This window comes from Onthophagus taurus, chromosome 5, assembly GCF_036711975.1.
Source record: "Onthophagus taurus isolate NC chromosome 5, IU_Otau_3.0, whole genome shotgun sequence".
In the NCBI taxonomy this organism is placed as follows: Eukaryota; Metazoa; Arthropoda; class Insecta; order Coleoptera; family Scarabaeidae; genus Onthophagus; species Onthophagus taurus.
The window spans coordinates 7147850-7175522 of record NC_091970.1 but is presented as its reverse complement, the minus strand read 5'-3'; the positions used below and the strand labels follow the sequence as shown (position 1 = coordinate 7175522).

The 27673-nt window shown below is 27.2% G+C and overlaps 1 protein-coding gene across 1 annotated transcript; it reads left to right on the top strand.

Moving 5' to 3' along the window:
* The first annotated feature begins 214 nt into the window (after nucleotides 1–214).
* Nucleotides 215–27636, top strand: LOC111417166 (chitinase 7). Its single transcript, XM_023049369.2, has 8 exons — nucleotides 215–420; nucleotides 9917–10001; nucleotides 10055–10233; nucleotides 14266–14503; nucleotides 14589–16300; nucleotides 16360–16671; nucleotides 26968–27169; nucleotides 27223–27636. Exons 1-8 carry the CDS (start codon nucleotides 418–420, stop codon nucleotides 27438–27440), a joined length of 2949 nt encoding a protein of 982 aa, XP_022905137.2. The 5' UTR covers nucleotides 215–417; the 3' UTR covers nucleotides 27441–27636.
* Nucleotides 27637–27673: the final 37 nt, after the last annotated feature.

Below are 27673 nucleotides of genomic sequence, written 5' to 3'. Positions count from 1 at the left end.
CCAACTTGATTATATCCCTCAATAAATGAAGAATTAACGCGACTTTTAAAAGAAGTACAACATATATGTATGCATTGGTTTTAATGGTATGTTCAAGGAAGGAGTGGGATGGCGAGTCGCTTTCCAAAGTAGTGGCCAAAGAGGCCAAATGAGCGAGAAAGGAAACCGGCGAAGAAATGAAACGAACCGCGATAAAGATAATAATGGTAAAGTTGGGTTTTGTTGCGGGTTTTTGGGGGGGTTGCGTTTTCCTCCACGAAATTCTGCGCCACGGCAGTTGAAATCTGACGGCGAAGTGTCCGCGAACGCACACAAGACACATTCAAAAAAAATAACGTTTTAATCAATTAAATTTTTCAGTTTTTGAATAAGTGAGAAGTGAAAAAAGTGATTAATAAAACATTTTTGGACCACAAAATGGTAATAAACCAAATTAGATTTCCCCTCAAATTTTTGTTGTTGCATTAACATTTAATGATAATAAAATCGTGATTAGAAAATGCGTTTGGTTCGGTTGCGGTTTCACTTCGAGCATTTAGTGAAAGTTGTCGCGGTCGCACGATCTATTTCGTCGGTTTTATTCGTGTCAAATCAATATCAACATTAACTCAAAATGCGAACGATTTAAAACCGTTTTTATCCCGATTTTGCGACGTTTCAATCGTGACAGCTATACTATTCAGTGGGAAATTAAAAAAATTCGTCACGATTATATCAAAACGAATCTTAGAAAGTTTCGAAGTCAATTAAACGTAAAAAGTGACAATTATTAAATTATAGCGTTAAAATTTCATAATAATTCAAAAAAATATATAGATTTAAATTTTAAGTAAACCTTTTTGGGTGCGAAACCGGTTGCTTTCAAAACGATTACAAAATCGAGTCAATAGCCTCGCGAAATTTTTATTTCCAACGAAAAATAAATAAATTTCCAAGTCTCGAAAGTTTTAACCGATTTAGTTCGATTTAAAATTCTATTTTTGTAAATGTAGAACGTTTTCTTCGTCCTAATTTCTCTTTCGCCTATAAAAATTGAATTTTTTTGTATAATCACTTAATCATTATTATTAAACCAATACGTTTTTATAACTTAATCGTGCACAAAACGACCTCAGTTAAGGCCATTGTACCAAATAGAATCTTTTTTGTGGCGAATTCGAGGTCGAATTTGTATTTGATGAGAAAAGCTCTTAAAACTTTAAAATAAGTGGATAATTACCATTCTTAAGGGATTAAGTGGAGATTTATCTTTGAAATAGGAATTCATTTATATAATTTTAATTAGAAAAATTTGTTTGGAAATTTTTAATTTTTTCAAGTGGTGTAGCCATAACGTCCAATAAAAGTGAAAGTGAACGGACATGTAATGTGCGACCTCGTACGTTTACTTACAATCTCTTTGTTTGTCGTCGTTGCCGCTGACGGGTTTTGTGTTATCTTGGGTTTAAAATCGATCGGAATACAATTGCGGAAATGGTAATAAATCCAAAACCCGCTTTAAAGCGATTACTACAAACGGGTTGTTCGTTTCCACTCAAATATACAGAGTTAAGCCAAAAACTACTTGCTCTCTCAATTTCTAACTCAACCCAAGTTCCTAAATCTTTTCCAAAGATGGTGGGATTATCAATCAAACGCAGTTCTAAGAATAGCTGAATAACTACGTAAATGATGACCGGTTTAGAATTAGGCAGGATTGCTACTTCTGCTAAACCTGTTATATATTTTTGGCACGATACCTTACATCTCCTTCCTTCTCTCCAGACTGTTAGGTCTATTGTTCCTAACAAGGTCTGCCTTTGAAATATCTCCTAATAAGTTGACTATTAGCTGCCACTCCATCTCTTTGGTGCTCTGGTTCCGGGTATTTTCGGCAGTTTGTTATCTGGACCTCGAATTGATCTCTAATGTTGAAGTTCTCAATTCAGTCCCATCTGCTCTTTCCTAAGACTATCATCAATGAGGTACTGCCTAAATTGAGATCTTTAAGTCTCTAGATTGTTATGCCTCGGCTTTGGCTTTGAATGAAGTTTCTGATCACGTGCTGAGCTAAAATTTCAAGATGGAGAGATGGTTTTTATATCAAATTAAAGCTTAAAGTATCCTCTTTAAATTGACGTATAACACTTTATTACGAATTAATAAATTTGGTTCAAAAATAATTTTTACTAAAATACTGCATTTTTGACACAACCTAAATCAAATAAAAATAATTGTCAACTTTAAAAAATCGCGTTGAAGTTAAATTTGAAGATGAAAAGATGGTTTTTATATCAAATTAAAGTTTAAAGTATCCTCTTTAAATTGATGTATAACACTTTACTACGTATTAATAAATTTGGTTCAAAAATAATTTTTACTAAAATGCTGTATTTTTGACACAACCTAAATCAAATAAATATAATTGTCAACTTTAAAAAATCGCGTTGAGGTTAAATTTGAAGTTGGAGAGATGGTTTTTATATCAAATTAAAGCTTAAAGTATCCTCTTTAAATTGATGTATAACACTTTATTACGTAGTAATAAATTTGGTTCAAAAATAATTTTTACTAAAATGCTGTATTTTTGACACAACCTAAATTAAATAAAAATAATTGTCAACTTTAAAAAACCGCGTTGAGGTTAAATTTGAAGATGAAAAGATGGTTTTTGATCAAATTAAAGCTTAAAGTATCCTCTTTAAATTGATATATAACACTTTATTACGAATTAATAAATTTGGTTCAAAAATAATTTTTACTAAAATGCTGCATTTTTGACATAACCTAAATCAAATAAAAATAATTGTCAACTTTAAAAAATCCCGTTGAGGTTAAATTTGAAGTTGAAGAGATGGTTTTTATATCAAATTAAAGTTTAAAGTATCCTCTTTAAATTGATGTATAACACTTTATTACGTATTAATAAATTTGGTTCAAAAATAATTTTTACTAAAATGCTGCATTTTTGGCATAACCTAAATCAAATAAAAATAATTGTCAACTTTAAAAAATCGCGTTGAGGTTAAATTTGAAGTTGAAGAGATGGTTTTTATATCAAATTAAAGCTTAAAGTATCCTCTTTAAATTGATGTATAACACTTTATTACGTATTAATAAATTTGGTTCAAAAATAATTTTTACTAAAATGCTGCATTTTTGACATAACCTAAATCAAATAAAAATAATTGTCAACTTTAAAAAATTGCGTTGAGGTTAAATTTGAAGTTGAAATGATGGTTTTTATATCAAATTAAAGCTTAAAGTATCCTCTTTAAATTGATGTATAACACTTTATTACGTATTAATAAATTTGGTTCAAAAATAATTTTTACTAAAATGCTGCATTTTTGACACAACCTAAATCAAATAAAAATAATTGTCAACTTTAAAAAATCGCGTTGAGGTTAAATTTGAAGTTGAAGAGATGGTTTTTATATCAAATTAAAGTTTAAAGTATCCTCTTTAAATTGATGTATAACACTTTACTACGTATTAATAAATTTGGTTCAAAAATAATTTTTACTAAAATGCTGTATTTTTGACACAACCTAAATCAAATAAAAATAATTGTCAACTTTAAAAAATCGCGTTGAGGTTAAATTTGAAGTTGAAGAGATGGTTTTTATATCAAATTAAAGTTTAAAGTATCCTCTTTAAATTGATGTATAACACTTTACTACGTATTAATAAATTTGGTTCAAAAATAATTTTTACTAAAATGCTGTTTTTTTGACATAACCTAAATCAAATAAAAATAATTGTCAACTTTAAAAAATCGCGTTGAGGTTAAATTTGAAGTTGAAGAGATGGTTTTTATATCAAATTAAAGCTTAAAGTATCCTCTTTAAATTGATATATAACACTTCATTACGTATTAATAAATTTGGTTCAAAAATAATTTTTACTAAAATGCTGCATTTTTGACATAACCTAAATAAAATAAAAATAATTGTCAACTTTAAAAAATCGCTTTGAGGTTAAATTTGAAGTTGAAATGATGGTTTTTATATCAAATTAAAGCTTAAAGTATCTTCTTTAAATTGATGTATAACACTTTATTACGTATTAATAAATTTCGTTCAAAAATAATTTTTACTAAAATGCTGCATTTTTGACATAACCTAAATCAAATAAAAATAATTGTCAACTTTAAAAAATCGCGTTGAGGTTAAATTTGAAGGTGGAGAGATGGTATTTATATCAAATTAAAGCTTAAAGTATCCTCTTTAAATTGATGTATAACACTTTATTACGTATTAATAAATTTGGCTCAAAAATAATTTTTAATAAAATGCTGCATTTTTGACATAACCTAAATCAAATAAAAATAATTGTCAACTTTAAAAAATCGCGTTGAGGTTAAATTTGAAGTTGAAAAGATGGTTTTTATATTAAATTAAAGCTTAAAGTATCCTCTTTAAATTGATGTATAACACTTTATTACGTATTAATAAATTTGGTTCAAAAATAATTTTTACTAAAATGCTGCATTTTTGACATAACCTAAATCAAATAAAAATAATTATCAACTTTAAAAAATCGCGTTGAGGTTAAATTTGAAGTTGAAGAGATGGTTTTTATATCAAATTAAAGCTTAAAGTATCCTCTTTAAATTGATGTATAACACTTTATTACGTAGTAATAAATTTGGTTCAAAAATAATTTTTACTAAAATGCTGTATTTTTGACACAACCTAAATTAAATAAAAATAATTGTCAACTTTAAAAAACCGCGTTGAGGTTAAATTTGAAGATGAAAAGATGGTTTTTGATCAAATTAAAGCTTAAAGTATCCTCTTTAAATTGATGTATAACACTTTATTACGTATTAATAAATTTGGTTCAAAAATAATTTTTACTAAAATGCTGCATTTTTGACATAACCTAAATCAAATAAAAATAATTGTCAACTTTAAAAAATCGCGTTGAGGTTAAATTTGAAGTTGAAGAGATGGTTTTTATATCAAATTAAAGCTTAAAGTATCCTCTTTAAATTGATGTATAACACTTTATTACGTATTAATAAATTTGGTTCAAAAATAATTTTTACTAAAATGCTGCATTTTTGACATAACCTAAATAAAATAAAAATAATTGTCAACTTTAAAAAATCGCTTTGAGGTTAAATTTGAAGTTGAAATGATGGTTTTTATATCAAATTAAAGCTTAAAGTATCTTCTTTAAATTGATGTATAACACTTTATTACGTATTAATAAATTTCGTTCAAAAATAATTTTTACTAAAATGCTGCATTTTTGACATAACCTAAATCAAATAAAAATAATTGTCAACTTTAAAAAATCGCGTTGAGGTTAAATTTGAAGGTGGAGAGATGGTATTTATATCAAATTAAAGCTTAAAGTATCCTCTTTAAATTGATGTATAACACTTTATTACGTATTAATAAATTTGGCTCAAAAATAATTTTTAATAAAATGCTGCATTTTTGACATAACCTAAATCAAATAAAAATAATTGTCAACTTTAAAAAATCGCGTTGAGGTTAAATTTGAAGTTGAAAAGATGGTTTTTATATTAAATTAAAGCTTAAAGTATCCTCTTTAAATTGATGTATAACACTTTATTACGTATTAATAAATTTGGTTCAAAAATAATTTTTACTAAAATGCTGCATTTTTGACATAACCTAAATCAAATAAAAATAATTATCAACTTTAAAAAATCGCGTTGAGGTTAAATTTGAAGTTGAAGAGATGGTTTTTATATCAAATTAAAGCTTAAAGTATCCTCTTTAAATTGATGTATAACACTTTATTACGTAGTAATAAATTTGGTTCAAAAATAATTTTTACTAAAATGCTGTATTTTTGACACAACCTAAATTAAATAAAAATAATTGTCAACTTTAAAAAACCGCGTTGAGGTTAAATTTGAAGATGAAAAGATGGTTTTTGATCAAATTAAAGCTTAAAGTATCCTCTTTAAATTGATGTATAACACTTTATTACGTATTAATAAATTTGGTTCAAAAATAATTTTTACTAAAATGCTGCATTTTTGACATAACCTAAATCAAATAAAAATAATTGTCAACTTTAAAAAATCGCGTTGAGGTTAAATTTGAAGTTGAAGAGATGGTTTTTATATCAAATTAAAGCTTAAAGTATCCTCTTTAAATTGATGTATAACACTTTATTACGTATTAATAAATTTGGTTCAAAAATAATTTTTACTAAAATGCTGCATTTTTGACATAACCTAAATAAAATAAAAATAATTGTCAACTTTAAAAAATCGCTTTGAGGTTAAATTTGAAGTTGAAATGATGGTTTTTATATCAAATTAAAGCTTAAAGTATCTTCTTTAAATTGATGTATAACACTTTATTACGTATTAATAAATTTCGTTCAAAAATAATTTTTACTAAAATGCTGCATTTTTGACATAACCTAAATCAAATAAAAATAATTGTCAACTTTAAAAAATCGCGTTGAGGTTAAATTTGAAGGTGGAGAGATGGTATTTATATCAAATTAAAGCTTAAAGTATCCTCTTTAAATTGATGTATAACACTTTATTACGTATTAATAAATTTGGCTCAAAAATAATTTTTAATAAAATGCTGCATTTTTGACATAACCTAAATCAAATAAAAATAATTGTCAACTTTAAAAAATCGCGTTGAGGTTAAATTTGAAGTTGAAAAGATGGTTTTTATATTAAATTAAAGCTTAAAGTATCCTCTTTAAATTGATGTATAACACTTTATTACGTATTAATAAATTTGGTTCAAAAATAATTTTTACTAAAATGCTGCATTTTTGACATAACCTAAATCAAATAAAAATAATTATCAACTTTAAAAAATCGCGTTGAGGTTAAATTTGAAGTTGAAGAGATGGTTTTTATATCAAATTAAAGCTTAAAGTATCCTCTTTAAATTGATGTATAACACTTTATTACGTAGTAATAAATTTGGTTCAAAAATAATTTTTACTAAAATGCTGTAGTTTTGACACAACCTAAATTAAATAAAAATAATTGTCAACTTTAAAAAACCGCGTTGAGGTTAAATTTGAAGATGAAAAGATGGTTTTTGATCAAATTAAAGCTTAAAGTATCCTCTTTAAATTGATGTATAACACTTTATTACGTATTAATAAATTTGGTTCAAAAATAATTTTTACTAAAATGCTGCATTTTTGACATAACCTAAATCAAATAAAAATAATTGTCAACTTTAAAAAATCGCGTTGAGGTTAAATTTGAAGTTGAAGAGATGGTTTTTATATCAAATTAAAGCTTAAAGTATCCTCTTTAAATTGATGTATAACACTTTATTACGTATTAATAAATTTGGTTCAAAAATAATTTTTACTAAAATGCTGCATTTTTGACATAACCTAAATAAAATAAAAATAATTGTCAACTTTAAAAAATCGCTTTGAGGTTAAATTTGAAGTTGAAATGATGGTTTTTATATCAAATTAAAGCTTAAAGTATCTTCTTTAAATTGATGTATAACACTTTATTACGTATTAATAAATTTCGTTCAAAAATAATTTTTACTAAAATGCTGCATTTTTGACATAACCTAAATCAAATAAAAATAATTGTCAACTTTAAAAAATCGCGTTGAGGTTAAATTTGAAGGTGGAGAGATGGTATTTATATCAAATTAAAGCTTAAAGTATCCTCTTTAAATTGATGTATAACACTTTATTACGTATTAATAAATTTGGCTCAAAAATAATTTTTAATAAAATGCTGCATTTTTGACATAACCTAAATCAAATAAAAATAATTGTCAACTTTAAAAAATCGCGTTGAGGTTAAATTTGAAGTTGAAAAGATGGTTTTTATATTAAATTAAAGCTTAAAGTATCCTCTTTAAATTGATGTATAACACTTTATTACGTATTAATAAATTTGGTTCAAAAATAATTTTTACTAAAATGCTGCATTTTTGACATAACCTAAATCAAATAAAAATAATTATCAACTTTAAAAAATCGCGTTGAGGTTAAATTTGAAGTTGAAGAGATGGTTTTTATATCAAATTAAAGCTTAAAGTATCCTCTTTAAATTGATGTATAACACTTTATTACGTAGTAATAAATTTGGTTCAAAAATAATTTTTACTAAAATGCTGTATTTTTGACACAACCTAAATTAAATAAAAATAATTGTCAACTTTAAAAAACCGCGTTGAGGTTAAATTTGAAGATGAAAAGATGGTTTTTGATCAAATTAAAGCTTAAAGTATCCTCTTTAAATTGATGTATAACACTTTATTACGTATTAATAAATTTGGTTCAAAAATAATTTTTACTAAAATGCTGCATTTTTGACATAACCTAAATCAAATAAAAATAATTGTCAACTTTAAAAAATCGCGTTGAGGTTAAATTTGAAGTTGAGGAGATGGTTTTTATATCAAATTAAAGCTTAAAGTATCCTCTTTAAATTGATGTATAACACTTTATTACGTATTAATAAATTTGGTTCAAAAATAATTTTTACTAAAATGCTGCATTTTTGACATAACCTAAATAAAATAAAAATAATTGTCAACTTTAAAAAATCGCTTTGAGGTTAAATTTGAAGTTGAAATGATGGTTTTTATATCAAATTAAAGCTTAAAGTATCTTCTTTAAATTGATGTATAACACTTTATTACGTATTAATAAATTTGGTTCAAAAATAATTTTTACTAAAATGCTGCATTTTTGACATAACCTAAATCAAATAAAAATAATTGTCAACTTTAGAAAATCGCGTTGAGGTTAAATTTGAAGGTGGAGAGATGGTTTTTATATCAAATTAAAGTTTAAAGTATCCTCTTTAAATTGATGTATAACACTTTATTAGTACTTCTTAAATTTCGTTAAAAAATCTGAATATATAAATACGGTTTTTACACTAAAATAAAGGTAATAATTAAAAGTTTGATTTGTTGAGTGTTGAGCGTAATATCCATTATGTAAATGTTTATTTTTCTTGATTTATGAATACAATTGAAAGAAAAAAATAAATAAAACGGGTTCGAATCCTTGAAAGTAAGTTGAAAAGTCAACTTAATAGATTTTCTGCTTCGACTATTTCTCACTTGACTTTTCTCAACAGTTATATCGCTTTATGAATATTTATTAAATTAATCGGTTTAACATTTAAAACGGAAATCTTTTAATTTTACTAAATTGTAATTCAAAAATTTTTGCGTCTCGAATTCATTTTATATTTGTCAAAAAAAGAATAGAACGAAAAGATTATGATGCAACATCTTTATGCAAGTAGATCTGTCCAAGAAATTCTTTAGCAATAATTCATTGTTGTTTTTTATCATTAAGTCTTCGAACCGTTGGTTTACCTATTACATAAGGTCATTGCGAACGGTTAAAGTTGTGCAATTAACATTTTTTTCTGACTATATAAAGTAAAATGACTCCATAGGTTGTTATTATTGGCTACATCATTCAATTTATTTCTAAGTCAATTTAAACCAAGATTTAAAAGATATCTATAATTCTATTTAGCACATTCCACAATCTCTCTTTTTCACATTCTTTTATTATACATTCCCCGCCCTGTTTCACACAAACCTTTCAAATCTAAACGATTCATTGTATTGTAACTAAATATGTTATTACGTGTGAAAATATGGAAATAAATAAATAAAGTGTGAAAGCTTTTCTAGAAAGAATATATTTAATTGCTTTTTTATTGAAAATTTAGTGAATGCAACATCCTTAATAAGAACAGGAACTTAAACTTGATTTCCTGTTCTGAACAATCACAACCTTGATATTTACCAAGTATGTGCTCCGTAAAATACTTTTAAAGTTAAGAGGAAAAAAAAGTGAAATGTATCATGTATCTTAATAACCTTCGACTTCAATTTCATGGTTATTTAAAAAAAAATATATAAAAAAGGATTCTTTGAATAACATTACGTGCTTTTTTTATCTTCAGGTTGCTCCAAAGTGGTTCAAAATGCGTCATTTAGCAGTCCTAATCTTAATTATATTGGTTATTGTTGAAGTTACAGATTCACAAGGTATAGCTTATGATATGAAACATTTTGATATCTAACGTAACGATTTTTGTTAGTTACAAGAGGGAGACGAAGACCTAACAGGAGGACAGGAACTATATCAAAAACTAAGGATCAAAATGCGGCAGCGAGTGTGAGCGTTTTTAGAGCAAGGAAAAGACCTAATAAAATAATAGCGTCAGATAATGCTATATCAGCTACTAAAGGAACTAAAAAGGATAAAGATGGATATAAGGTAAATATAAATTACCCTTAACCAAATTCAGTTCATCTACACTCACAAACGTTTCAAAAACAATCCATTTCCAACCCAACCCAAGATCATTTCTTCGACTTTACAAATTTCGAAAAACATCGAAATTTTTAAGACATCTATGTCTAACGAGTCGTATCTCAGAAATTAAGTGAGATATCAATTTGAGATAAAAAGCATTTTAAAGCAAATTTAATTGACTTTTATTATGTACAAGATCATTTCTTCGACTTAACAAATTTCGGTGTTATGATTTTTTGAATTCAAGGATGTATATCCACTATTTTAGATGTTAAGTTAAAAGATGTCTATGTCTAACGAGTCGTATCTCAGGAATTAAGTGAGATATCAATTTGAGATAAAAAGCATTTTAAAGCAAATTTAATTGACTTTTATTATGTACAAGATCATTTCTTCGACTTAATAAATTTCGGCGTTATGATTTTTTGAATTCAAGGATGTATATCCACAATTTTAGATGTTAAGTTAAAAGATATCTATGTCTAACGAGTCCTATCTCAGGAATTAAGTGAGATATCAATTTGAGATTAAAAGCATTTTAAAGCAAATTTAATTGACTTTTATTATGTACAAGATCATTTCTTCGACTTAATAAATTTCGGCGTTATGATTTTTTGAATTCAAGGATGTACCGTATTTTCTCGAATCTAATCCGCACCCTTTTTACAAATTTTGTATGCTCTAAAATCAAATGCGGATTACAATCGGATGTGGATTACATTGGAAAACCAACTTTTTTTACCATCATTGCATTTTTAAAATCGAGGTGCGGATTAGATTCGAGTGCGGATAAGATTCGAGAAAATACGGTATATCCAAAATTTTAGATGTTAAGTTAAAAGACCTCTATGTCTAACGAGTCATATCTCATGAATTAAGTGAGATATCAATTTGAGATAAAAAGCATTTTAAAGCAAATTTAATTGACTTTTATTATGTACAAGATCATTTCTTCGACTTTACAAATTTCGGTGTTATGATTTTTTGAATTCAAGGATGTACATCCATAATTTTAGATGTTAAGTTAAAAGACATCTATGTCTAACGAGTCGTATCTCAGGAATTAAGTGAGATATCAATTTGAGATAAAAAGCATTTTAAAGCAAATTTAATTGACTTTTATTATGTACAAGATCATTTCTTCGACTTAACAAATTTCGGCGTTATGATTTTTTGAATTCAAGGATGTATATCCAAAATTTTAGATGTTAAGTTAAAAGACCTCTATGTCTAACGAGTCATATCTCATGAATTAAGTGAGATATCAATTTGAGATAAAAAGCATTTTAAAGCAAATTTAATTGACTTTTATTATGTACAAGATCATTTCTTCGACTTAATAAATTTCGGCTTTATGATTTTTTGAATTCAAGGATGTATATCCAAAATTTTAGATGTTAAGTTAAAAGACCTCTATGTCTAACGAGTCATATCTCATGAATTAAGTGAGATATCAATTTGAGATAAAAAGCATTTTAAAGCAAATTTAATTGACTTTTATTATGTTCAAGATCATTTCTTCGACTTTACAAATTTCGGTGTTATGATTTTTTGAATTCAAGGATGTATATCCACAATTTTAGATGTTAAGTTAAAAGATATCTATGTCTAACGAGTCCTATCTCAGGAATTAAGTGAGATATCAATTTGAGATTAAAAGCATTTTAAAGCAAATTTAATTGACTTTTATTATGTACAAGATCATTTCTTCGACTTAATAAATTTCGGCGTTATGATTTTTTGAATTCAAGGATGTATATCCACAATTTTAGATGTTAAGTTAAAAGATATCTATGTCTAACGAGTCCTATCTCAGGAATTAAGTGAGATATCAATTTGAGATTAAAAGCATTTTAAAGCAAATTTAATTGACTTTTATTATGTACAAGATCATTTCTTCGACTTAATAAATTTCGGCGTTATGATTTTTTGAATTCAAGGATGTACATCCACAATTTTAGATGTTAAGTTAAAAGATATCTATGTCTAACGAGTCGTATCTCAGGAATTAAGTGAGATATTAATTTGAGATAAAAAGCATTTTAAAGCAAATTTAATTGACTTTTATTATGTACAAGATCATTTCTTCGACTTTATAAATTTCGGTGTTATGATTTTTTGAATTCAAGGATGTACATCCACAATTTTAGATGTTAAGTTAAAAGACCTCTATACCTAACGAGTCGTATCTCAGGAATTAAGTGAGATATCAATTTGAGATAAAAAGCATTTTAAAGCAAATTTAATTGACTTTTATTATGTACAAGATCATTTCTTCGACTTAACAAATTTCGGTGTTATGATTTTTTGAATTCAAGGATGTACATCCACAATTTTAGATGTTAAGTTAAAAGATATCTATGTCTAACGAGTCATATCTCAGGAATTAAGTGAGATATCAATTTGAGATAAAAAGCATTTTAAAGCAAATTTAATTGACTTTTATTATGTACAAGATCATTTCTTCGACTTTACAAATTTCGGTGTTACGATTTTTTGAATTCAAGGATGTATATCCACTATTTTAGATGTTACGTTAAAAGACATCTATGTCTAACGAGTCATATCTCCGGAATTAAGTGAGATATCAATTTGAGATAAAAAGCATTTTAAAGCAAATTTAATTGACTTTTATTATGTACAAGATCATTTCTTCGACTTAACAAATTTCGGTGTTATGATTTTTTGAATTCAAGGATGTACATCCACTATTTTAGATGTTAAGTTAAAAGATATCTATGTCTAACGAGTCATATCTCAGGAATTAAGTGAGATATCAATTTGAGATAAAAAGCATTTTAAAGCTAATTTAATTGACTTTTATTATGTACAAGATCATTTCTTCGACGTAACAAATTTCGGTGTTATGATTTTTTGAATTCAAGGATGTACATCCATAATTTTAGATGTTAAGTTAAAAGACATCTATGTCTAACGAGTCGTATCTCAGGAATTAAGTGAGATATCAATTTGAGATAAAAAGCATTTTAAAGCAAATTTAATTGACTTTTATTATGTACAAGATCATTTCTTCGACTTAATAAATTTCGGCGTTATGATTTTTTGAATTCAAGGATGTATATCCAAAATTTTAGATGTTAAGTTAAAAGACCTCTATGTCTAACGAGTCATATCTCATGAATTAAGTGAGATATCAATTTGAGATAAAAAGCATTTTAAAGCAAATTTAATTGACTTTTATTATGTACAAGATCATTTCTTCGACTTTACAAATTTCGGTGTTACGATTTTTTGCCAAATTAGATTAAACCCAAATCTCATAAGTCAAGTTCAGCTCATTCATACTGAAGGTAAGCTAAATTCTACTCTCACACCCACACCAGATCTAATCTAAATTACGGAAATCAAGCCAATTCTAATTTGTCCAATCATGCATTTTTTATCAATGCTCTTGCTTGCACAAGATCGCTAACATATGAAACATGAATGCCAAGGACGCCATATTATGCAAGTCTATCCCAAACCATATTCAGCTCATTTACAGTGTCACACCAAATTAAATCCAACCCATCCGCATTTAAAAGCAACCTTAGTTTCGCAGTTTCTAGCTTTTTGACAGCAGTATTGTACTTCTGACAGCAATGTTTGGGTTTGTATTAGCAGTATTTAATCTTTTATTGGCAGTAATCACTCTTGCGCCGCAGTATACTATCTTTTGCAAGCAATGACGTGTAATGTGGAGTTAGTAGACTTTTACAAGAAGTATTTAGCCCTCCATTATCAGTGTCTAATTTTCTGTCAGCAGTGTGCAGCTTTCAAAAAACTGTTGAACTGCTAACAGTAGTATTAGATTTCTGACATAAGCATCAAAGATTCTATAATCAATTTTTAATACACATAACCTAACCCATAACCAAAAACCCAGCCTAATTCCTCCTCATCCAAGCTTATAAACCAACATATCGAATCAGACTATATCTTGCAAAATTTATTAATACATAATTATTATTAATGCATTTTAACAAATTTTAGGTTGTATGTTATTACACGAATTGGTCACAATATCGCCCAAAAGTTGGAAAATTCACGCCAGAAGATATCATTCCAGATTTATGTACGCACGTTATTTTCGCATTTGGTTGGCTGAAAAAAGGGAAATTGTCCTCGTACGAAAGTAACGACGAAACCAAAGATGGCAAGATCGGATTATACGAAAGGATCGAGAAGATAAAGAAAGCCAACCCGAAGCTTAAGACTTTATTGGCACTCGGTTAGTTTATATTCTCTCTTTTACTATTTAGTAATAGAAAATAAAACGAAAAGAAATGTTTTAATTTATTTTATTTTTTTGTTAGGTGGTTGGTCATTTGGAACCCAAAAGTTTAAAGATATGAGTTCAACTCGATACGCGCGTCAAACTTTCATTTATAGCGCAATTCCGTTTTTAAGAAATCGTGGTTTTGATGGTTTAGACATCGATTGGGAGTATCCAAAAGGACAAGATGATAAAAAAAATTATGTTTTGTTGTTGAAGGAGTTAAGGGAAGCTTTTGAAGCCGAATCACAAGAGAATAAGAAGCAACGACTATTACTTTCAGCGGCGGTTCCAGTTGGTCCTGATAACATTAAAGGCGGATATGATGTCCCGGCCGTTTCTTCTTATCTCGATTTTATCAATGTAATGGCGTACGATTTCCACGGAAAATGGGAAAGAGAAACTGGGCATAACGCACCGTTATACGCACCGAGTTCCGACAGCGAATGGAGAAAGCAATTATCCGTCGATCACGCTGCTAATTTATGGGTCAAATTAGGAGCCCCGAAAGAAAAATTAATCATTGGGATGCCAACATATGGAAGAACATTTACTTTATCAAACAGCAAAAAATTTGGCGTAAATAGCCCAGCGAGTGGTGGTGGAAAAGAAGGAACCTACACCAAAGAAAGTGGATTTTTAGCTTACTACGAGGTTTGCGAGATGTTACTAAACGGAGCAACTTACGTTTGGGACGAAGAAATGAAAGTACCTTACGCAGTCCAAGGCGATCAATGGGTTGGCTTCGACGACGAAAAAGCGATTAGATTAAAAATGAAATGGATTAAAGACAACGGATTTGGTGGCGCGATGGTTTGGAGTTTAGATCAAGACGATTTCACCGGAACGGTATGCGGGGGCAACGTTAAATACCCATTAGTAGGAGCGATTCGTGAAGAATTACGCGGAATCTCCCGCGGGAAAGAAGCCAAAGACGTCGATTGGAACAAAATCGCCGGAACGATCGAAGAAGACGACGAAGAAGAAGAACAAGAAATCGAAAAACCCCCGCCCATTAAAATAAGCGTATCTGAATTGTTAAGGTCAAGAAAGATTTCGAAAAAAACTTCCCTAAAGTTGCCGAAAAATGTGCGAAAACCACAAATTTTATGTTACATAACAAAATGGTCACAAAAACGACCTTCCGCGGGGAGATTTACCCCCGAAGATGTTGACCCAAGTCTTTGTACTCACGTCGTGTATGCTTTTGCAACGTTAAAGGAGCACAAATTAGCTGAAGCTGATGAGAAAGACGCTGAAACTTACGAGAGGGTTTTGGATCTTCGCGAAAAAAATCCCGATCTCAAAGTTTTACTTGCAATTGGTGGATGGGCTTTTGGATCGACCCCTTTTAAAGAACTCACTAATAATATGTTTAGAATGAATCAATTCGTTTATGACGCGATTGAGTTTCTTCGTGATTACAAGTTTAATGGGTTAGATGTCGATTGGGAGTATCCTAGAGGAGCGGATGATCGCGAGGCTTATGTTAACTTATTAAAAGAATTAAGAACTGCTTTTGAAGGGGAAGCCAAAACGAGCGGGCAACCTAGGTTGTTGTTATCGGCGGCTGTCCCAGCTTCTTTTGAAGCGATCGCAGCTGGATATGATGTCCCAGAAATCTCGAAATATCTTGATTTTATTAACGTGATGACTTATGATTTTCATGGGCAGTGGGAAAGAACTGTCGGGCACAATTCGCCGTTATTCCCGTTGGAGGGGGCGACGAGTTATCAAAAAAAACTCACAGTGGTAAATAAAAACTTAATTTCATTCAAAATTCGATTAATATTAATTTATTTCATTTTAAGGATTATTCAGCTAGGGAATGGGTAAAACAAGGAGCGCCGAAAGAAAAATTAATGATCGGGATGCCTACTTACGGAAGATCGTTTGAATTGGTAAACATATCCAACTTCGATATCGGCGCCCCAGCTTCCGGGGGAGGCACAGCGGGGAAATACACGAACGAAGCCGGGTTTATGAGTTATTATGAAATTTGCGACTTCTTAAACGACCCGGAGAAGCCGGTTTTAGTTTGGGATAATGAGCAACAAGTTCCGTTTGCTTATAAAGAGAATCAGTGGGTTGGATTTGACGATGAAAGGAGTTTAAAAACAAAAGTAAGTGTTGTTAAACATATACAGTGTGTTAATTAATTATCGTACCCCTCATCATTGCAAGTATGCAACCAATATCACAGTATACGCGATTTACCGATTGCAACTGTGATATTGGTTGCATACTTGCAATGATTAATTAACACACTATATGTTCTCATTCTAGAACTTTCTTAAGAGTAAAACTTATTAAAAATTCATCCCCTTTAGGTTTTGTTACTTCATTAATGTGTTCCTTAAACATGTGATTTTAGTTGCATATCTTTATATCCACTTAATCTTGGCGTATCTCAAAAACTAATTGAGATATCGTTATAAAATAAAAAGCAATTTAAAGCAAATTTACTTAATATTTAACATACTGAAAATCATTTCTTTGAATTTTCAAAGTCCGAAGTTATAATGTTTTGATTACAACTTTACATAATCTTAAATATAAATAATGTTCGGATAATTCATCTTAACATATCTCAAAAACGAATTGAGATATCGTTATGAAATAGAAAGCAATTTAAAGCAAATTTAATAAAGATACAATTCCCCATAAATCATTTCTTATTTTCTATAATCATCGTTGTTATGATTTTTTGATTCCAACTCTGTATGTTTGATTGTTATAGATATAAAAGATGAATTTAACAAAATCGTATCTCAAAAACTAATTGAGATATCATCATGAACTAAAAAGCAATTTAAAGGAAATTTATTTAGTATTTAATATATTAAAGATCATTTCTTTGAATCTTCAAATTTCGGAGTTATCATTTTTTGATTGCAACCTTGCAAAACCTTAAACATAAATATTCGGGAAATTCATCTAGACGTATCTCAAAAACTAATTGAGATATCGTTATGAAATAAAAAGCAATTTAAAGCAAATTTAATAAAGATACAATTGCCCATAAATCATTTCTTATTTTCTATGATCATCGTTGTTATGATTTTTTGATTCCAACTCTGCATGTTTGGTTGTTATAGATATGAAAGATAATTTAACAAAATCGTATCTCAAAAACTAATTGAGATATCATCATGAACCAAAAAGCAATTTAAAGCAAATTTATTTAGTATTTAATATATTAAAGATCAATTCTTCGAATCTTCAAATTTCGGAGTTATCATTTTTTGATTGCAACCTTGCAAAACCTTAAACATAAATATTCGGGAAATTCATCTAGACGTATCTCAAAAACTAATTGAGATATCGTTATGAAATAAAAAGCAATTTAAAGTAAATTTAATGAAGATACAATTCCCCATAAATCATTTCTTATTTTCTATAATCATCGTTGTTATGATTTTTTGATTCCAACTCTGTATGTTTGATTGTTATAGATATGAAAGATAAATTTAACAAAATCGTATCTCAAAAACTAATTGAGATATCATCATGAACTAAAAAGCTATTTGAAGCAAATTTATTTATTATTTAATATATTAAAGATCATTTCTTCGAATCATCAAATTTCGGAGTTATCATTTTTTGATTGCAACCTTACATAACCTTAAACATAAATATTCGGGTAATTCATCGTAACGTATCTCAAAAACTAATTGAGATATCGTTATGGAATAAAAAGCAATTTAAAGCAAATTTAATGAAGATACAATTCCCCATAAATCATTTCTTATTTTCTACAATCATCGTTGTTATGATTTTTTGATTCCAACTCTGCATGTTTGGTTGTTATAGATATGAAAGATAAATTTAACAAAATCGTATCTCAAAAACTAATTGAGATATCATCATGAACCAAAAAGCAATTTAAAGCAAATTTATTTAGTATTTAATATATTAAAGATCATTTCTTCGAATCTTCAAATTTCGGAGTTATCATTTTTTGATTGCAACCTTGCAAAACCTTAAACATAAATATTCGGGTAATTCATCGTAACGTATCTCAAAAACTAATTGAGATATCGTTATGAAATAAAAAGCAATTTAAAGCAAATTTAATAAAGATACAATTGCCCATAAATCATTTCTTATTTTCTATGATCATCGTTGTTATGATTTTTTGATTCCAACTCTGCATGTTTGATTGTTATAGATATGAAAGATAATTTAACAAAATCGTATCTCAAAAACTAATTGAGATATCATCATGAACCAAAAAGCAATTTAAAGCAAATTTATTTAGTATTTAATATATTAAAGATCAATTCTTCGAATCTTCAAATTTCGGAGTTATCATTTTTTGATTGCAACCTTGCAAAACCTTAAACATAAATATTCGGGAAATTCATCTAGACGTATCTCAAAAACTAATTGAGATATCGTTATGAAATAAAAAGCAATTTAAAGCAAATTTAATAAAGATACAATTGCCCATAAATCATTTCTTATTTTCTATGATCATCGTTGTTATGATTTTTTGATTCCAACTCTGCATGTTTGATTGTTATAGATATGAAAGATAATTTAACAAAATCGTATCTCAAAAACTAATTGAGATATCATCATGAACCAAAAAGCAATTTAAAGCAAATTTATTTAGTATTTAATATATTAAAGATCAATTCTTCGAATCTTCAAATTTCGGAGTTATCATTTTTTGATTGCAACCTTGCAAAACCTTAAACATAAATATTCGGGAAATTCATCTAGACGTATCTCAAAAACTAATTGAGATATCGTTATGAAATAAAAAGCAATTTAAAGCAAATTTAATAAAGATACAATTGCCCATAAATCATTTCTTATTTTCTATGATCATCGTTGTTATGATTTTTTGATTCCAACTCTGCATGTTTGATTGTTATAGATATGAAAGATAATTTAACAAAATCGTATCTCAAAAACTAATTGAGATATCATCATGAACCAAAAAGCAATTTAAAGCAAATTTATTTAGTATTTAATATATTAAAGATCAATTCTTCGAATCTTCAAATTTCGGAGTTATCATTTTTTGATTGCAACCTTGCAAAACCTTAAACATAAATATTCGGGAAATTCATCTAGACGTATCTCAAAAACTAATTGAGATATCGTTATGAAATAAAAAGCAATTTAAAGTAAATTTAATGAAGATACAATTACCCATAAATCATTTCTTATTTTCTATAATCATCGTTGTTATGATTTTTTGATTCCAACTCTGCATGTTTGGTTGTTATAGATATGAAAGATGAATTTAACAAAATCGTATCTCAAAAACTAATTGAGATATCATCATGAACCTAAAAGCAATTTAAAGCAAATTTATTTAGTATTTAATATATTAAAGATCATTTCTTCGAATCTTCAAATTTCGGAGTTATCATTTTTTGATTGCAACCTTGCAAAACCTTAAACATAAATATTCGGGAAATTCATCTAGACGTATCTCAAAAACTAATTGAGATATCGTTATGAAATAAAAAGCAATTTAAAGCAAATTTAATAAAGATACAATTGCCCATAAATCATTTCTTATTTTCTATGATCATCGTTGTTATGATTTTTTGATTCCAACTCTGCATGTTTGATTGTTATAGATATGAAAGATAAATTTAACAAAATCGTATCTCAAAAACTAATTGAGATATCAGCATGAACTAAAAAGCAATTTAAAGCAAATTTATTTATTATTTAATATATTAAAGATCATTTCTTCGCATCTTCAAATTTCGGAGTTATCATTTTTTGATTGCAACCTTGCAAAACCTTAAACATAAATATTCGGGGAATTCATCTAGACGTATCTCAAAAACTAATTGAGATATCGTTATGAAATAAAAAGCAATTTAAAGCAAATTTAATAAAGATACAATTGCCCATAAATCATTTCTTATTTTCTATGATCATCGTTGTTATGATTTTTTGATTCCAACTCTGCATGTTTGATTGTTATAGATATGAAAGATAATTTAACAAAATCGTATCTCAAAAACTAATTGAGATATCATCATGAACCAAAAAGCAATTTAAAGCAAATTTATTTAGTATTTAATATATTAAAGATCAATTCTTCGAATCTTCAAATTTCGGAGTTATCATTTTTTGATTGCAACCTTGCAAAACCTTAAACATAAATATTCGGGAAATTCATCTAGACGTATCTCAAAAACTAATTGAGATATCGTTATGAAATAAAAAGCAATTTAAAGCAAATTTAATAAAGATACAATTGCCCATAAATCATTTCTTATTTTCTATGATCATCGTTGTTATGATTTTTTGATTCCAACTCTGCATGTTTGATTGTTATAGATATGAAAGATAATTTAACAAAATCGTATCTCAAAAACTAATTGAGATATCATCATGAACCAAAAAGCAATTTAAAGCAAATTTATTTAGTATTTAATATATTAAAGATCAATTCTTCGAATCTTCAAATTTCGGAGTTATCATTTTTTGATTGCAACCTTACATAACCTTAAACATAAATATTCGGGTAATTCATCGTAACGTATCTCAAAAACTAATTGAGATATCGTTATGGAATAAAAAGCAATTTAAAGCAAATTTAATGAAGATACAATTCCCCATAAATCATTTCTTATTTTCTACAATCATCGTTGTTATGATTTTTTGATTCCAACTCTGCATGTTTGGTTGTTATAGATATGAAAGATAAATTTAACAAAATCGTATCTCAAAAACTAATTGAGATATCATCATGAACCAAAAAGCAATTTAAAGCAAATTTATTTAGTATTTAATATATTAAAGATCATTTCTTCGAATCTTCAAATTTCGGAGTTATCATTTTTTGATTGCAACCTTGCAAAACCTTAAACATAAATATTCGGGAAATTCATCTAGACGTATCTCAAAAACTAATTGAGATATCGTTATGAAATAAAAAGCAATTTAAAGTAAATTTAATGAAGATACAATTACCCATAAATCATTTCTTATTTTCTATAATCATCGTTGTTATGATTTTTTGATTCCAACTCTGCATGTTTGGTTGTTATAGATATGAAAGATGAATTTAACAAAATCGTATCTCAAAAACTAATTGAGATATCATCATGAACCTAAAAGCAATTTAAAGCAAACTTATTTAGTATTTAATATATTAAAGATCATTTCTTCGAATCTTCAAATTTCGGAGTTATCATTTTTTGATTGCAACCTTGCAAAACCTTAAACATAAATATTCGGGAAATTCATCTAGACGTATCTCAAAAACTAATTGAGATATCGTTATGAAATAAAAAGCAATTTAAAGCAAATTTAATAAAGATACAATTGCCCATAAATCATTTCTTATTTTCTATGATCATCGTTGTTATGATTTTTTGATTCCAACTCTGCATGTTTGATTGTTATAGATATGAAAGATAATTTAACAAAATCGTATCTCAAAAACTAATTGAGATATCATCATGAACCAAAAAGCAATTTAAAGCAAATTTACATATTATTTAATATATTAAAGATCATTTCTTCGAATCTTCAAATTTCGGAGTTATCATTTTTTGATTGCAACCTTGCAAAACCTTAAACATAAATATTCGGGAAATTCATCTAGACGTATCTCAAAAACTAATTGAGATATCGTTATGAAATAAAAAGCAATTTAAAGCAAATTTAATAAAGATACAATTGCCCATAAATCATTTCTTATTTTCTATGATCATCGTTGTTATGATTTTTTGATTCCAATTCTGCATGTTTGGTTGTTATAGATATGAAAGATAAATTTAACAAAATCGTATCTCAAAAACTAATTGAGATATCAGCATGAACTAAAAAGCAATTTAAAGCAAATTTATTTAGTATTTAATATATTAAAGATCATTTCTTCGAATCTTCAAATTTCGGAGTTATCATTTTTTGATTGCAACCTTGCATAACCTTAAACATAAATGTTCGGGTAATTCATCGTAACGTATCTCAAAAACTAATAGCGATATCGTTATGAAATAAAATGCAATTTAAAGCAAATTTAATAAAGATACAATTCCCCAGCAATAATTTCTTATTTTCTATAATCATCGTTGTTATCATTTTTTGATTCCAACTCTGCATGTTTGATTGTTATAAATATGAAAGATGAATTTAATAAAATCGTATCTCAAAAACTAATTGAGATATCAGCATGAACTAAAAAGCAATTTAAAGCAAATTTATTTATTATTTAATATATTAAAGATCATTTCTTCGAATCTTCAAATTTCGGAGTTATCATTTTTTGATTGCAACCTTACATAACCTTAAACATAAATATTCGGGTAATTCATCGTAACGTATCTCAAAAACTAATTGAGATATCGTTATGAAATAAAAAGCAATTTAAAGCAAATTTAATGAAGATACAATTCCCCATAAATCATTTCTTATTTTCTATAATCATCGTTGTTATGATTTTTTGATTCCAACTCTGCATGTTTGGTTGTTATAGATATGAAAGATAAATTTAACAAAATCGTATCTCAAAAACTAATTGAGATATCATCATGAACTAAAAAGCAATTTAAAGCAAATTTATTTAGTATTTAATATATTAAAGATCATTTCTTTGAATCTTCAAATTTCGGAGTTATCATTTTTTGATTGCAACCTTGCAAAACCTTAAACATAAATATTCGGGAAATTCATCTAGACGTATCTCAAAAACTAATTGAGATATCGTTATGAAATAAAAAGCAATTTAAAGCAAATTTAATGAAGATACAATTCCCCATAAATCATTTCTTATTTTCTATAATCATCGTTGTTATGATTTTTTGATTCCAATTCTGCATGTTTGGTTGTTATAGATATGAAAGATAAATTTAACAAAATCGTATCTCAAAAACTAATTGAGATATCAGCATGAACTAAAAAGCAATTTAAAGCAAATTTATTTAGTATTTAATATATTAAAGATCATTTCTTCGAATCTTCCAATTTCGGAGTTATCATTTTTTGATTGTAACCTTGCATAACCTTAAACATAAATGTTCGGGTAATTCATCGTAACGTATCTCAAAAACTAATAGCGATATCGTTATGAAATAAAATGCAATTTAAAGCAAATTTAATAAAGATACAATTCCCCAGCAATCATTTCTTATTTTCTATAATCATCGTTGTTATCATTTTTTGATTCCAACTCTGCATGTTTGATTGTTATAAATATGAAAGATGAATTTAATAAAATCGTATCTCAAAAACTAATTGAGATATCAGCATGAACTAAAAAGCAATTTAAAGCAAATTTATTTATTATTTAATATATTAAAGATCATTTCTTCGAATCTTCAAATTTCGGAGTTATCATTTTTTGATTGCAACCTTACATAACCTTAAACATAAATATTCGGGTAATTCATCGTAACGTATCTCAAAAACTAATTGAGATATCGTTATGAAATAAAAAGCAATTTAAAGCAAATTTAATGAAGATACAATTCCCCATAAATCATTTCTTATTTTCTATAATCATCGTTGTTATGATTTTTTGATTCCAACTCTGCATGTTTGGTTGTTATAGATATGAAAGATAAATTTAACAAAATCGTATCTCAAAAACTAATTGAGATATCATCATGAACTAAAAAGCAATTTAAAGCAAATTTATTTAGTATTTAATATATTAAAGATCATTTCTTTGAATCTTCAAATTTCGGAGTTATCATTTTTTGATTGCAACCTTGCAAAACCTTAAACATAAATATTCGGGAAATTCATCTAGACGTATCTCAAAAACTAATTGAGATATCGTTATGAAATAAAAAGCAATTTAAAGCAAATTTAATGAAGATACAATTCCCCATAAATCATTTCTTATTTTCTATAATCATCGTTGTTATGATTTTTTGATTCCAATTCTGCATGTTTGGTTGTTATAGATATGAAAGATAAATTTAACAAAATCGTATCTCAAAAACTAATTGAGATATCAGCATGAACTAAAAAGCAATTTAAAGCAAATTTATTTAGTATTTAATATATTAAAGATCATTTCTTCGAATCTTCCAATTTCGGAGTTATCATTTTTTGATTGTAACCTTGCATAACCTTAAACATAAATGTTCGGGTAATTCATCGTAACGTATCTCAAAAACTAATAGCGATATCGTTATGAAATAAAATGCAATTTAAAGCAAATTTAATAAAGATACAATTCCCCAGCAATCATTTCTTATTTTCTATAATCATCGTTGTTATCATTTTTTGATTCCAACTCTGCATGTTTGATTGTTATAAATATGAAAGATGAATTTAATAAAATCGTATCTCAAAAACTAATTGAGATATCAGCATGAACTAAAAAGCAATTTAAAGCAAATTTATTTATTATTTAATATATTAAAGATCATTTCTTCGAATCTTCAAATTTCGGAGTTATCATTTTTTGATTGCAACCTTACATAACCTTAAACATAAATATTCGGGTAATTCATCGTAACGTATCTCAAAAACTAATTGAGATATCGTTATGAAATAAAAAGCAATTTAAAGCAAATTTAATGAAGATACAATTCCCCATAAATCATTTCTTATTTTCTATAATCATCGTTGTTATGATTTTTTGATTCCAATTCTGCATGTTTGGTTGTTATAGATATGAAAGATAAATTTAACAAAATCGTATCTCAAAAACTAATTGAGATATCAGCATGAACTAAAAAGCAATTTAAAGCAAATTTATTTAGTATTTAATATATTAAAGATCATTTCTTCGAATCTTCCAATTTCGGAGTTATCATTTTTTGATTGTAACCTTGCAAAACCTTAAACATAAATATTCGGGAAATTCATCTAGACGTATCTCAAAAACTAATTGAGATATCGTTATGAAATAAAAAGCAATTTAAAGTAAATTTAATGAAGATACAATTCCCCATAAATCATTTCTTATTTTCTATAATCATCGTTGTTATGATTTTTTGATTCCAACTCTGTATGTTTGATTGTTATAGATATGAAAGATAAATTTAACAAAATCGTATCTCAAAAACTAATTGAGATATCATCATGAACTAAAAAGCTATTTGAAGCAAATTTATTTAGTATTTAATATATTAAAGATCATTTCTTCGAATCTTCAAATTTCGGAGTTATCATTTTTTGATTGCAACCTTGCAAAACTTTAAACATAAATATTCGGGAAATTCATCTAGACGTATCTCAAAAACTAATTGAGATATCGTTATGAAATAAAAAGCAATTTAAAGTAAATTTAATGAAGATACAATTACCCATAAATCATTTCTTATTTTCTATAATCATCGTTGTTATGATTTTTTGATTCCAACTCTGCATGTTTGGTTGTTATAGATATGAAAGATGAATTTAACAAAATCGTATCTCAAAAACTAATTGAGATATCATCATGAACCTAAAAGCAATTTAAAGCAAATTTATTTAGTATTTAATATATTAAAGATCATTTCTTCGAATCTTCAAATTTCGGAGTTATCATTTTTTGATTGCAACCTTGCAAAACCTTAAACATAAATATTCGGGTAATTCATCGTAACGTATCTCAAAAACTAATAGCGATATCGTTATGAAATAAAATGCAATTTAAAGCAAATTTAATAAAGATACAATTCCCCAGCAATCATTTCTTATTTTCTATAATCATCGTTGTTATCATTTTTTGATTCCAACTCTGCATGTTTGATTGTTATAAATATGAAAGATGAATTTAATAAAATCGTATCTCAAAAACTAATTGAGATATCAGCATGAACTAAAAAGCAATTTAAAGCAAATTTATTTATTATTTAATATATTAAAGATCATTTCTTCGAATCTTCAAATTTCGGAGTTATCATTTTTTGATTGCAACCTTACATAACCTTAAACATAAATATTCGGGTAATTCATCGTAACGTATCTCAAAAACTAATTGAGATATCGTTATGAAATAAAAAGCAATTTAAAGCAAATTTAATGAAGATACAATTCCCCATAAATCATTTCTTATTTTCTATAATCATCGTTGTTATGATTTTTTGATTCCAACTCTGCATGTTTGGTTGTTATAGATATGAAAGATAAATTTAACAAAATCGTATCTCAAAAACTAATTGAGATATCATCATGAACTAAAAAGCAATTTAAAGCAAATTTATTTAGTATTTAATATATTAAAGATCATTTCTTTGAATCTTCAAATTTCGGAGTTATCATTTTTTGATTGCAACCTTGCAAAACCTTAAACATAAATATTCGGGGAATTCATCTAGACGTATCTCAAAAACTAATTGAGATATCGTTATGAAATAGAAAGCAATTTAAAGCAAATTTAATGAGGATACAATTCCCCATAAATCATTTCTTATTTTCTATAATCATCGTAGTTATGATTTTTTGATTCTAACTTCTAAATTCTTCTTTATTTATGAATAAATTTTTTTTGTTAGATGGCTTGGTTAAAAGAAGAAGGATTTGGAGGAATTATGATTTGGTCCGTTGATATGGACGATTTTAGAGGATCATGCGGTGGGGGGAAATATCCCTTAATAAACGCGATGAAACAAGAATTAGATGGTTATAAAGTGAAGTTAGAATATAATGGGCCATATGAAAGCTCAGCTCCAATTGGGCAATACACAACGAAAGATCGTAATATTTCTTTTAATTATTTAACAATTAAATTAATTAATTTTTAATTTTAGCAAATGAAATAACTTGCGAAGAAGAAGATGGGCACATAAGTTATCATCCCGATAAAAACGATTGCACCCGATATTGGATGTGCGAAGGTGACCGGAAACATCACATGCCATGCCCATTAAAATTAGTTTTTAACCCAGATCAAAATGTATGCGATTGGCCCGAAAATGTTGAGAGTTGCAGTCAACATACAGAAGCCCCACCAGCTTCGAAACGATAAAAAAGAAACATTTTTTTAAAAATCCCGTAGAAATTAATTGTAAATTATTTATTTCCATTTTTTTTCTAAATCAATTACTTTTCTTAAAAACTTTTCTTTCTTAAACATGTATAATACAAATACATCTTATATTAAGGTTATATATTTTTTTGTAAATAAAATATAGTGTAAAAAAATAAAAAAAATCTATTTATTACTTCAAAGTCATATCATTCAGTTTCATCATGTCAACT

Bases quoted from the DNA above. Each gene is read 5' to 3' on its own strand.
- LOC111417166 (XM_023049369.2), top strand. The intron at 14,504-14,588 runs GTTAGTTTATAT...TTTTTTTGTTAG, and splicing joins TAAGACTTTATTGGCACTCG to GTGGTTGGTCATTTGGAACC. The intron at 16,672-26,967 runs GTAAGTGTTGTT...TTTTTTTGTTAG, and splicing joins AAAGGAGTTTAAAAACAAAA to ATGGCTTGGTTAAAAGAAGA.